The 13,404-nt window shown below is 34.9% G+C and overlaps 1 protein-coding gene across 8 annotated transcripts in view; it reads left to right on the forward strand.

Annotated features, from left to right (window-relative positions):
• HFM1 (HFM1, ATP dependent DNA helicase homolog) overlaps positions 1-13,404 on the forward strand; it is a 38,852-nt gene that overhangs the window by 9,054 nt on the left and 16,394 nt on the right. For 7 of the 8 annotated variants that reach the window (XM_027651732.1, XM_027651730.1, XM_027651726.1 and 4 more), the window contains exons 8-20: positions 546-616; positions 2,543-2,675; positions 4,962-5,113; positions 5,466-5,543; positions 5,687-5,848; positions 6,289-6,489; positions 6,572-6,660; positions 7,319-7,362; positions 7,454-7,555; positions 9,577-9,722; positions 10,104-10,198; positions 10,949-11,082; positions 11,962-12,009. In XM_027651732.1, the coding sequence (XP_027507533.1) occupies positions 546-616; positions 2,543-2,675; positions 4,962-5,113; positions 5,466-5,543; positions 5,687-5,848; positions 6,289-6,489; positions 6,572-6,660; positions 7,319-7,362; positions 7,454-7,555; positions 9,577-9,722; positions 10,104-10,198; positions 10,949-11,082; positions 11,962-12,009 (1,455 nt within the window). The remainder of the gene's footprint in view (positions 1-545; positions 617-2,542; positions 2,676-4,961; positions 5,114-5,465; positions 5,544-5,686; positions 5,849-6,288; positions 6,490-6,571; positions 6,661-7,318; positions 7,363-7,453; positions 7,556-9,576; positions 9,723-10,103; positions 10,199-10,948; positions 11,083-11,961; positions 12,010-13,404) is intronic. The other variant, XM_027651733.1, reaches the window with a different exon arrangement.

The raw sequence follows: 13,404 nt of genomic DNA on the forward strand, positions 1-13,404 counted from the left end.
AATGTTGTTGTCTGAAGAACACACGTTATTAGTGACTGAAAAATAACTTTAAAACCACAGTACTAAGTGATCATAGATGAATTTCTTTGCTACTGTTATGACTGAACATTATGCTAGAATATTATGCTAATTAGTGTTATATTATAAATATCATGTGGCCATTGGCACCTTAAATAGGCTAAGAGCAGTGTTCTGCTTGCTCTTGTATCTGGTTTGTCCCTTGCAGTTTCACATTCCATAATCATATGCTGTTCCACGAAGCCTGTGCCAGGGAGAAGGTTCTTGAGTATTGGTATAATCCTGAGGCCTCTCAAATAGGTCATGTTTTTTAAACTGAAGTGGAATATATGTCACACCAAGAATCTAAAAGAAGACTACTGAATCATTTAATAGGTTACTTTTAGATAACTTTTTACAAGCCTATGAAATGTTGCTGTATATGTTTTAAGTTTGCATTTAAATTACAAGAAAGAGATGTATTTACAGTTCTAAAATAAATTTTCTGATTTTCACTCAAATGTTTTAAATTCCTTAATACCGTCAAGCAACCCAATTTAGAAGTATTTTTAAGGAGTTCCCATATTTTAACTATGCACAGTCTAAAGCTTTGGATGATGTAAGTATAGAACAGTAACTGTGTCTGCAAGTAGTACTTTGTAGATAAATATAAGTGATAATTTGATATTCAGAACATAAAAGGAATTGGAAAACTGTAATATATCTAGAACCTCTTCCTGGAATGGTTGATCAGGGCTGTACTTAGCTGGGGGAAGAGATGAGAAGAACTTTTAAAAAATTTTTTCTCAGCATAAAATACATTTGTGTGAAGATGTGGATTATATTTATATTTATTTATACAGATTAGTAATATTTTGTTAATGATTTTCACAGGAAGATTAAGAAAAGCAGAACTTGAGAGAAGGTTGTCCTTTTGGAGAAGGGCTGTTTGTCCATGCCCCTCTTATCAGTTATGCTCTTTCTTTAAAACCTAAAACTTATTTGAAAGGAAAACTGAGAAAGCTTTTATTATAGCTGTTGCAAAGATGGAGATATGGAGAACTGTATTTTCCTCATTTTGCCTTAAATTTTTAGTATTGTGCATAGATTTGGAATATTTTTCCTTAGTTCCAAATTTGTGTTTATTTTCTGATGAGAATTAGAATTGGCCTGTAAAATAATTTTCTGTGACTCTTTGTTCTTAGAATAAAGGGAAACCACAGCTGCAAGCAAGATTTACTTTCATGAAAGTTGCAAAAAAGTTATTGAGGCAATAGTTTGTTGTTTTGTTTTTGGTTTTTTTTTTGGTACAGCTCAAGTATTAGTACTCCTAAATACAACCTTTTTTATAAGTACCAATAAGGACAAAGTTTGTTTAGCAGTCATGTGTATGACATGGCATTGTTAAAAAAAGTCAAGAAGTTGGCATTTTAAAAAGATAATGAGTGTGTATATTTTTTTAAATTGGTTAAGATTGAAAAATTCAACTTGGTAGCAACTCTGGTTCCAAGAAGTTGCAAGCACTCAACTTGGTAGAATTTCTCTACTTGATTCACAGAGAATGTTACAAAGGATTACTTAATAAAAATCAGGGTAACTTTTGTATTCATACAGCGTTCATACTTCATTGATTTTTTTTTTTTTTGAGCATTAGAGGACTGGCAATGGTAAATGAAGAACACAGGTAATTCCTGCAACTGTTCAGCAGTACTGTCAGTGTCAGTCATTGCTGCAGTTACATATAAATCGATTGCTGGGTGATTCCTGTTTGTCCATGTGAGCTCCTAGCAATCATAGAATACTTTTAGAGCATTAACAGCTAGAAGGAAAGGAAAAAAGAGTGAGAATAGTAGAATGCATGAATTGGGAGGGAAGGAAGGAAGCCAGGAAGGCTGCACAGAGAATGCTACAGGGAGGAAGGGTGGCTGAATGAGTGAGTGACACTGTGGAGAAGGAAGGAAGGTAGAATCGACCTTATCAGAGGAAAATGAAGGAACCTGACATGGACATACCTGACTTCTAAGATGGTAGAGGATAGAATGTGTGAGAAGGAAGCACAGTCATGCAAAATTTTGATTTGTGATTATTGAAAACTTAACATTCTGTTTAAATTATATATATTCCAATGTTGAAATTCTGAATGCAGATCAAATTACAGAAAGCAAACAAATTGTATTTTGAATTTGCGCACAAGATACTTCTTTCTGATGAGCCCACGTTTGATTGCAAGGGGACATTGGCAGTGATTCTGTATTAATGCCATCTAATGCTACATAGTGGGGGGTTTGTTTGTCACAGTGGCAGACTTTATTACATAAAAGCTTAGGTGAACAGTATCTCATTTACATTTCTGTGGCAGATGTGTAGCAAATGATGTTTCTTTTGCTGTAACTTCTCATGGAACACAAAAATTTTTAGAAGGCTACATATATCAGCGTAATAATAATTTCCTTGTGTCATTTTCCCCTAGACAATGCTTTTGGGATGTATGAATAGATACTGTGGACAGCTGTGTTATATTTACTACTTTGCAATTCTTTCCCAGCTTTTATATACAGATAAGAACTTTGTGATTTGTGCTCCGACTGGCTCTGGAAAAACTGTAATGTTCGAGTTAGCTATTACCAGATTACTCATGGAAGCCCCACTGCCTTGGTTAAATATTAAAGTTGTTTACAGTAAGTTTTATGCAGCTTTAAACATTTTGGTGACAGCACTAGAAACTGTTATTCTGTCAATGTAGAGATCCGGAGTGAATGCATTAAAAATATTGAAATTAAATATGTTAAGAAATTGTGACCTACCTGATTCTTTAAAAAGTTGTTTCCTGTTAGTGTTTATTTATGATACCATTGAAACTATTATTAGTATTTGACAGCATTGTGTAATCGTAGTGTTCAGCATTGCCTATACAAATAAAAATTAGAAAATCTTGTAAGCGGTTTGTCCTCCAAGAGGGCAAGATATACACAAGAAGGGAAGAAGGAAGCAAAGGAAACTAAACCAAATTCTTAGTGCATGATTTCTGGCTCTGCCAGTATCTTTTGTATGCCTGTCTGTTGCTCTGAAATGAGGATCAAATTTTCCAGTATTTGCTTACCAGATGAGGTTTCCTGCTAACTGCTGTTTTTTGTATAGTAGCTCAGAGGCAACAGAACTGTGGTCTTCATTCCTTTAATTAATCTGTATAGGAACTGATGAAAATTCTGGGAGATAGGCACAACAATTAAACCTTTTTTCTTTCCTTCCTGGAGAACTGAGTTTGTATCATGTAAATCAGTTTGAATTGGTGGGTTTATCCCAGTTTTAATTAATTCATACAGTGATATCTTTGTCAGTCTTGCTATTAAAGGTTTCATCTTTTCATTTACAAAAGTTTCATCCTTTTTTTCTCTAATTGCATTGTGTTCAACTTCTCACATTAAAGCAACACTAGCTTTAGAGTTTACTGTGTATTGTAAACTGATCTTTATAAACAGGCATGTTCCAGCTTCTCTGTCAGCAGGTGGAGGTTGAGCCTATCGGTGTCGGGTGATAGGTTCTAATTGCCTGGGTAGAATTGATAGATGTTGGCTGGTTGGAACTTCTGGTAAGGAAGCAGTTACCTGCTAGTGGAATTAGACCTACTGACCTTTCCAGGTTTGACAGTGATGGAGAAGGAGATGTGTCCATTTTCTGACTGTTGGAACGGAGGTGGCATTGAGATTATGTACTACTGGAGTGAGCACTGGTGCCTGGTTCCTCAGGGGCCCCTTGTATGTGAATTGGCTTGCAGTAGTACTGTCAGTTAGAGTTGTTTCACAGTAGCTTTAACATGGGAAGGATTGGTGACCAAAGTTCCAGAAGCAATCACTAGCTTCTCACATTCTTGCATTGCAAAAGATGATTAGCTTTGCAATTTTGTGAGTTACTTGCTGGTAGCTCAGTCAGATTTCCGGAGCTAATTATTGCTCCTGCTTTATAAACCACTGATACTCTTATGAGATTTTATACCTCTTTCTGAAGCAGCAGCTGGTTCTTTCAATCTCTTCATTTTAGGGGTCACTTGTGAGCTAATATGGATAAGTCATTCATATTCCAGTGGCTCTAGCTAGCCTAGAATGTAATCACTGCAAGATCTCTTTTACTATGGCTGTTTTCAGATCATGCACAGATCACTTCTTTAATTTAAATCACTGCATTTTCCATATAGGTTACTCTTCCAGTATAGACTTACATGTGTTGCTAATATATCAGGCCTTGTTGGGAATTACACCTGATTTCTAGAAAAAAAAGAATCTGCAAAAGTACAGTATGTATCCTCAGAAAAAAAAAGTATGAAGAAATAGAGTGTTTTAGGAGTCTGTTCATGAGGACCAGCATGAGAACTGCTGCCTGCTGCATTAGCTGCTACCTGCTGTGTTAGCTACTTGGTATGACCCTGACTACACTACGTACATTTGATTTAAATAGACTTTGATTTCTTCTGGTATTCTATCTCCTACTTTTGGATGGTTTCTCATTTATGACCCCTTTTCTCTCTGAATACAGATACAGAGTGCTCAAATAATTCATAATTGGAAAAGGTTGGTATTTGTATGATCTTCCATTAGAAAAGATGTATCTCCTGTGGTTTCTTGTGTCTGCGAGGAAACCTTTGATAGCTGAATGATGGTTTCCATGTGTTACTGCAAAAAAAAAAAAATAAGGATTAAGAGACAGCATAAATAATCTTAATTAAAGGTTTCTGTTTGCTGATGAGAAGGACTGGGGCCCAAAGCTTAACATTGATTTGCCTGCATGGAGTAGGATAATAAGGACAATAACACCAGTTACAAATTTTATGGTTCTGGAAGTGAAGCTGAAAATTGGGGAAAATAAATTCAAGAAGGCATCCTAAAAAAGTATGCTTTTGGCTTCTTTAGCAATACAATTGAAGATTTGTTTTTCCTGATGTAATTTTCATCATTTTGTGTTATTTTTAGTGGCTCCAATAAAAGCTTTATGCAGTCAGCGTTTTGAGGATTGGAAAGAAAAATTTGGACCTATTGGACTCACCTGCAAGGAGCTGACAGGAGATACACTGATGGATGATTTATTTGAAATACATCATGCTGATATTATTATCACTACACCTGTAGGTTTCAATCCCACTTCTTACAAGAACTCACAAAAAGCAGACATTAGCAACCTTCTAATTATATGCTGCTAGGACAGCTCCTTTTTTTGTATACCTAGTAATTTTGCAGTCCTTATGCTTGCCTGCACACTGCTGTGCATACTGTTAGTTCATATAAACAACAGTTAGTAATACAGTCATGTGCCAGATGAAACATACGTGGCATCAGGTTTAATTCAACTGATTCTGTTTAAAGACTGGTTAAACTTTTAGGCATGTCTGCCTGGACTGTTGTTGCAGCCTATGTTGGCCTTTAAGACATCTTTCACCTTCTGTCGTTGTTTTGTTTTGTTGATTTTTTTTCTCCAAGGAAAAATGGGATAGCATGACTAGAAGATGGAGAGATAATTCTATAGTCCAGCTTGTACGACTGTTTCTCATTGATGAGGTAAGAAAAAGGATGGGGGTTTATGCACTGTTTTTGTATATTTTTTGAATATAGAAGGAAAATTAGAAAATACTAGATTTATTAGCACATGTGTAGATTGTAACTGGAGAAATACTTAGCAAGTCTTTTGAAATTCCTGCTAGGTTCATGTTATAAAGGATGAAAGCCGTGGCGCAACATTAGAAGTTGTGGTCAGTCGGATGAAGACTATTCAGTCTTCTCTTTGGCATCTGTTAGAGAAGCATAACACTATTCCTCCCTTGAGATTTGTAGCTGTTTCTGCAACAATCCCAAACACTGAAGATGTAAGAGTTACCTTTTTATTTTGATCAATGGAGTTGTATTTTATAAAATTTATCTGGAATTGCAATTTCAGATTGATAACAAAATTTGTAATTTTGAAGCTGTCAACCAAAGACAGCTGTGAGGTTGATGCTACTGTAAAAAATTACCTTCAGCCATATGGAGCTATCAGCCAAGTATGGACATGCTTCAGTTTTAGATTTGTGTGTGATTTTTACTTCTTAAGTACAAATCACAACAGACTCGAGATCTCAGTCCAAGTTATATTGGTTCCATAGAAAGCAGAACCTCACCTGATTTTAGTGATAAAAGCAATGTCAAATGTGTTAATAGTTTATATGTGACAAAAAAGCTAAGTTAATTATTCTGTGATGCTGTTAGAGCAGGAGCATGATTAAAAGAAGAAATTTATAATTTCTGTTCTATGTCTTCTTTTTTAAAGATTGCAGAATGGCTTTCAGACAGCAAGATGCCCGCTGTATGTCTAAAAATAGATGAGGATCAACGACCAGTGAAACTACGCAAAATTGTTCTTGGTTTTCCTTGCAGTGACAATCAGACAGAATTCAAATTTGACTTAACTCTTAACTACAAGATAGCTAGTATTATACAAACATACTCAGAACAAAAACCAGCACTTGTGGTAGAGCAGCTTTTTTTATTGCATTTGAAATTCTTTCTTTCTTAAAAGTGTTGATTCAAAAAAACCCCTTTCTTGTTTATAGTTTTGTGCCACAAGAAAAGGAGTACAGCAGGCTGCTTCTGTTCTTGCAAAAGATGCTAAATTTCTACTGAGTATGGAACAGAAACAAAGGTATTTTTTTATTTGGGTTGTTAATAAGTGTTCGTATGTTTTAGTAAACCTGTGACTTCTGTGAGGAAAGCTGTTGAGCTAATACCATTTCTAGCAGAGGAGTGTGCAAAAAAATCTTCACAGTTGACATTCTTTTTGGTAAATTGACACTCTTCTTGGGAAGTTTTATTTGCTTCTCAGATTTTTAGGGTACTTTTCACAAACATTAAGTTGTTTCTCAAAGCTGCTTTATAAACATAAAAACAATTCTTACAGACTTCTAAGGCATTGCAGTGCAAGCATTAAGCATATGAATAGTTAAATTGGATGTGGTCTTACTAGTGTTTTAAGTCAAACCATAAAATGTCTTTGTATTATCAGATACCTTTAATAAATACAGCTGTATTAATTGTTATTTACTTTGGGGTTGCCTAATTATGGGAGCTGCAGAAGCTACCTCCTGATTTTGGACCTCAAACATGATCTTATTTGCCTTATGTGAACAACACATAAGGATTGTAGATTGTGACTTTGAAACATGACTAGGCTGGAAAGGCTACAATAGCTGCCCCAGAGAGTCAGTCTGTTTGTTCCCTCTGTGAAGATGGGAAAGTTGGTGGTTGAAAATACCCAAAGAATATATAGTTTTTAATATTATTTTTTTATTTGTGTTGCATAGATTACAGAAGTTTGCAAATTCATTGAAAGACTCCAAACTGAGAGGTAAATATAACCTACTACTTCTCTGCTCTGTGAATGAATACTTGCTTGAGTAAACTTGGTTAAATGATGCATGTAATGATTTCATTGTCAGATCTTTTAATGTGTGGTGTGGCTTATCATCATGCGGGTATGGAGATCTCTGACAGAAAAGTAATTGAAGGGGCTTTTACTGCGGGAGACTTGCCAGTACTTTGTAAGTAAATTTAACTTTGAAAGTCAAAATGTCGTTTATATATCCTAAGAAGACTGCAGTTTCAAAGTGGTAATATTTTATGATTTTATAGTTTGTTAAACTTCTGGAATTTGTGAAATCCAGATAAAGGTGGTTTTGTGTTTCACGTACACCTTTACCCTCTGAGATTATATATGCACTGTTACTAAAGACCATAGAACTTCTTTTCACTGTGCATGGAGGTTATCCTCCCTCATATGTCCTTATAGGTCTGGCCATGCCCATTTCTTTTTCCTACCATTGAGTCATCCCGTTGAGGTGGAGCTCTGTGCTTGTATGTTTTCTTTGGGTCTTTTGAAGCAGTGGCCTCATGATGTTTTCTTTGGGTCTTTTGAAGCAGTGGCCTCCCAGAAGGTAATCTTGTATATTTATGCTTCTTAGATGGGCAGGATACTGTTTTCAAACTCCTATGCAAGGTGTTGTAACTGATAAAGAGATTCTTAAGAACTACTCCAACTGTTGTTACATGAAATGAGAAGGTATCTGAGACATGACTGTCGCATTTCATCCAGGCTTTCTTTTTCTGTAAACAAAAGATCCAGACCCTATGGAGAATTGTCTGTGTAGTTCATGTACAACACTGAAAGATTCATGGATTTTTTTCTTTCCTGTTACAATGGTCATGACTTGCTATGAAAATTTAGGTAGATATGCTTACTATGATCTGGAAACCTTTCTAGAGTTGCAATGTCCATGGTAATAAAAGGCCCCTGCATCCCTGCAATCTACTGTGCTTTGGCTGCCTGGTGCACTGTGTGTGGCTGTCAGCTGTGGTGCCATTTCTGAAATCTCAGGGGACTAATTCTATGATTGCTCTTTGCAAAAATGGCTTTGAGAACCCGTGCCACAGCTGAGCACAACTTGAACATACATGTGGACTATCACATGGCAAAGTTGCTCATTGGTACTTAAGTCCTTTGAAATTTGTAGTTTGTATGAATATTTCAGAATCATCTGAGATACTAGAATTACATTTCTATAACAGGGGAAACTGAAAGAATATGGAGCATATTCCACTTCATAACTCTGTGAGCATGATGGGAGGTAGGGTTTTAACACACCTTTCACAGCTACTGCAAAGAGAAAGAAATCTTTTGGTTTTGAAGTAGAATATCCCTATACTCACAGTGTGTGTGTGTATACATATATATCTATATATACACACATACATGGACTGAAGCTCTGATTGCACTGGTAAGTAATCTTTCTTTGCAGCTTTTTTTATGGTTAGGTTCTTTTGTTTTGACAGATTTACCATTTTGCATACTATCAAAATACGAAAAACTCGTAAGTACTAATTTTAATTTTCATTTAAAAAAAAATTGGAAATTTCATTAATACTTTGTTGTCCTAGCAGACTAGTAATATCAGTTGGCTTTCTATATTAAATTCTTGCCATCCCATATATTCTTTAGAGAAAGTGAATCACAAACATGAGTGTGAGATAGTTTGCCACACGCTTGACTGGTGTTTTCCATGTGAGAACGTGTGTTGGTAAAGTGCTGTGATAGTGTTGGTGGTGATTTTGATTTGGTACCATGGATAAACAATGCTAATGACTGATGACTTAAAATACATCTTAGAGATATTGACCACTACTAACCAAGATGAAGTAATGGCTGTATTCAAATATCTATACATGAAGAAATAGGAAATAATGTTTCTTCATTGTGTGTCTGTAATATTGAGGTGGATTGGATTATGGATTATCTCCAAATGTAAAGGAATGTTTAAATAAAAGTATCTGGGATATAAATTGTTAAAGAACTCGATAATAAGTGATGCAGATGATCAGGTACACAGAAATTGTTATGCAAGTACTTGTCTGTAATCTACATAAAATCCTTTCTGGTGCACAGTGCCTACTGATTCCACTAGAAACTAACAGCTCTTAGGCATCAAGACTTAAGTCACTTATTTGCTGCTTGTTGAGTGTCTGCCAGGACATTTCGATGGTGTTCATATACTTTGCTCTGATGTAGTTACTACCAGCACCTTAGCTATGGGAGTCAATCTACCTGCACACCTGGTGGTTATAAAATCCACAATGCACTATGTTGGAGGAGTGTTTCAAGAGTACAGTGAAACTGATATTCTGCAAATGATTGGGAGAGCTGGAAGGCCTCAGGTAAGTTAATGCTCTATACATTGGTGCTGTCCATAGATTAGTAGAAACTATTCTCAACAAAGAAACAACAATGCCAACAATTTTACTGCAGCATTTGGGTTGTTATTGATACTTAAATTACTCCTGGGTAACTTCTTAATTGAGAAAGAAATCTGTTTGCTTTGGTCCACCAAAAAGTGGAAAAAGATCTAAAGATTACATTTCAGTTATGTGGTCAGTGGGGATTAGAGAAATAGTGGGAAGCTGGCAAACAATAACCATTTCAACCAGGATTTGAAGAAAACAGTTTTAATGGATTCAACAGATACGTGATGCATATTCAAATGGATTTTTTTTTCTAAGAACTATAGAACAGCTTTTATTTGTGGTTTTATTTTTCAGTTTGACACTACAGCTACAGCAGTTATTATGACTCGTTGGAGCACAAGGCAGAGGTATATTCAGATGTTAAATGGTGCTGATATAATAGAGAGCAGGTAACTAAGTAATTTTTATAAGACTATATAGATGGTAGCAAAGTTTCATAGTTTCCACAGAATGTGTTTTTTCAGGTGGGTTTTAGGGTGTTTATTTGGTCAATTTAGAAAATCAGATTAAGCTATTCAGGAGTTAACAGCCTCTGTTTTATCAGCCAGAGCTATCTTTAGAACGTTTTAAACTCAACCACAAAAAAAACAGTTGTATAAATTCCTGCTGGAAAACTGAAGAAACTGAAATAGTTCATATTGCAAAGACAAAAAGCAAGAATTGAATCCAGATCATGTCTCTGAATTTTTAGATAATAGAGTCTGGGAAGTACTCGACCTACAAGAATTCACTTGATTTTAACAGATTATCAAGAGAAAGGAAAGTTAAGACATTAAAGAGTAAAATAGGAAATTTTATGCGCGTAATTTTATTAACATTTAATTTTCAAATATATACAGAATATCAACATTATACTGTAACTTTTAAATGTTTGTAGCTTTGTTTTCTAAATAAATGTGAAACTTCACAGTTGACAGTTTATTTTTCCTTGCTGGACATTATGCCATAATAAACAAATTACATGGTTGATTATTTACATTACCTTTACTGTTTGCTATTGATTTCGCTGAATACAGTGAACAGTTGATGTAGTTTTGGAGGAGGGGTTTGTTTGGTTTTTTTTCTTCCCAAAAAATAGTTTTAGCACTTTTTGTATTGCTAATTGGTAAATATACTTAACTCCTGTTTTTTTGTATTAGCTTGCACAGGCATCTTGTTGAGCACTTAAATGCAGAAATAGTGCTACACACTGTCACAGATGTCACTGTAGCTTTGGAGTGGATACGATCAACCTTCTTGTACATTAGAGCCTTAAAAAATCCAGCTCATTATGGTTTGTTTTTATTTTTTAAAATTTATCTAAATTATCATGCTAGGATGTGTTAGATCCATATTATTTGTTTCTGTCATTTTCTTATGGACTGTTATTTCATAACAAGATGAAAACAAGATGTACAGTATGGCCTGTAATATTTTGTTGCTTTGACATAAGTAGTGGGAGTTTTATCATGGTATAACATTTAAAAACCATGAAGGAGCCATTTACAGCTTCATAGTGTATTTCTTTTGCTCTTAATACACTGGACCATATATTTATGCTGTATCAAGCCATAATGTATTTTTCAGTGCTGAATTTGTAATCTGCTGCTAAGAAAAAAAAAGTCTAATATTTCATAGTTTTTCTAGAATGAAACTTCATTAGTATTAATTCCAATTTCTTCAGTTTGTCCTGTCCAGAACATCATCTTGGTCCCCATCCCTGACCATATCTTTGTTCCTGCCCGCTTGCTCTACAGCTGATTTTGAAGTCATTGGATACTTGCTGGAGACAGTTTTTTATAAGGATTCATAGCTGGGGCTGGCACATAGTACATCTACTACTTGAATGGAAGTAACAATTTAGGTGGCTTTCTATGTTCTTAAATTGGAAGACTGTGCCTGGGAAGTTGCTACTTTCTGCAACTTCTAGGACTCTGATATTTTATCTCGGGGAATATCTGCAGCTTTTACCTTTGCACATCTGTTCCAAAAGCTACTTACTGCTACTTAGATAGTTCCACTCTCTGAGGCTTCTGACTTGTTAGCAGTTACCTTTTTTATTTTGGGGTATTTGGCTCCCAAAAATCAGCAAATCAGTTTTGATGGCTGATGATATTGAGGAGGAAGTGTATAATTGCATCAGGTTAAAACACCTTTTGTCTTTTCCATGAAGGTTTTTCACCTGGATTGGATAAAATTGGAATTGAAGCAAAATTACAAGGTAAGTGTGAAATTTTCAGCTTTTTTTCAGTAAAATGTTATGGTTTAGAGCAGATTCTCTCATTATATATATATCCATTAATTTCAATAGATCCATTTGCAAAACAAATGTAATTTACTATGTTTTGTTATTTATTTTATTAAATTATTAATACTTTTGAAAGACTATAAGTGCATTTTGTTTTTCTTGTATATGGGAAAATAATTAAATGCTTTTACCTATCTCATCTTCATATATGTGCTCAGAAATATGGAGCAGAGCACTTTAATTTTGATTGCTTGTCATTCCTCCTAATTTTCCTTTGATTGATCTCATTTACTTTCATTAATTTCTATTGCCATACTTTCAAGAAAGTCCTTTTTAGAAATTGTCATCTTCCCTTCATCATAAATTTAGCTTTGAAAACAAAGCATGTAAAACATAAACATCTTTACCTTGTTCAGACACAGTTTAAAATTGCATGATTTTAAAAGGCTTTTTTTGCTAAGACTTGAATAAAATCCAGTTATTGACTTTTTCTTAATGCTGCATTTTAGCTATTTACAATTCCATTAGAAAACATACAGCTGACTAAATAGTTTGGGAATCAGTGCCTCTCATCTTTAAATATAGAAATAGCATACAACTCTCTTTGAGTGGTTTGGTTTTGTTTTGGTTTTAATTTATTTTAATTAAGTTTTCTGGTAGATCAAAAATGAGTATATTAATAAAAGACTACTTGCTGTCAAGTTCTGCAAATCTACAAATACAGTTTTCTATCATCAGTGAAAGTCCTTGTGTCCATCACAGTTCTGTACATTTGTATACTGGACCATTTGGAACTTAAGTATCTGGAAGAGGGTCTGGTACATGAAAACATGGACAGATACACAACCAGAAATTTGTAGAGCTTGTACTTGGACTCCACTTCCATATTTATTACATTTTACACAACTGTGTAGGAAAAATTTGTGATTGATGTTGGGCTTGGTGGAAGGATGCCAAGGCTGTTTATTGTTTAGGGATTCCAAAGGCCCATCCTCAGGAACACAGTGTAAGTGCTACTGCTTGAAGTCTCCAAATAGGAGAGACGTTGACTGTGACTTGCAGAGAGCTAAAAAAGAAGCACTTATCAGTATTCAGTATTGTTCATATGCTTGTTCAGTAGTTCTCTATCTTTTTCCTGTCTTTTAGATCAGGACTTTTCTATTTTTGGCATGTAGGTTGAAAGGAATAGAGGTAATGAAGCATGTTACTACCTAAATAGGCCTTCATGGGAGAAGGCATGGTATGAAACCACCTCTACAGTTAGTGCTAGGGTGGAAGAATTCACTTTAAAATACTTTTTCGTTGTGGATTGTATTTTCTTGAAGTGTTTTGATCTTAAAAACAACCTCTTTTTAAAGTTCTTAGAGA

This window comes from Corapipo altera, unplaced genomic scaffold (assembly GCF_003945725.1).
Source record: "Corapipo altera isolate COAL_440 unplaced genomic scaffold, ASM394572v1 57, whole genome shotgun sequence".
Classification (NCBI taxonomy): Eukaryota; Metazoa; Chordata; class Aves; order Passeriformes; family Pipridae; genus Corapipo; species Corapipo altera.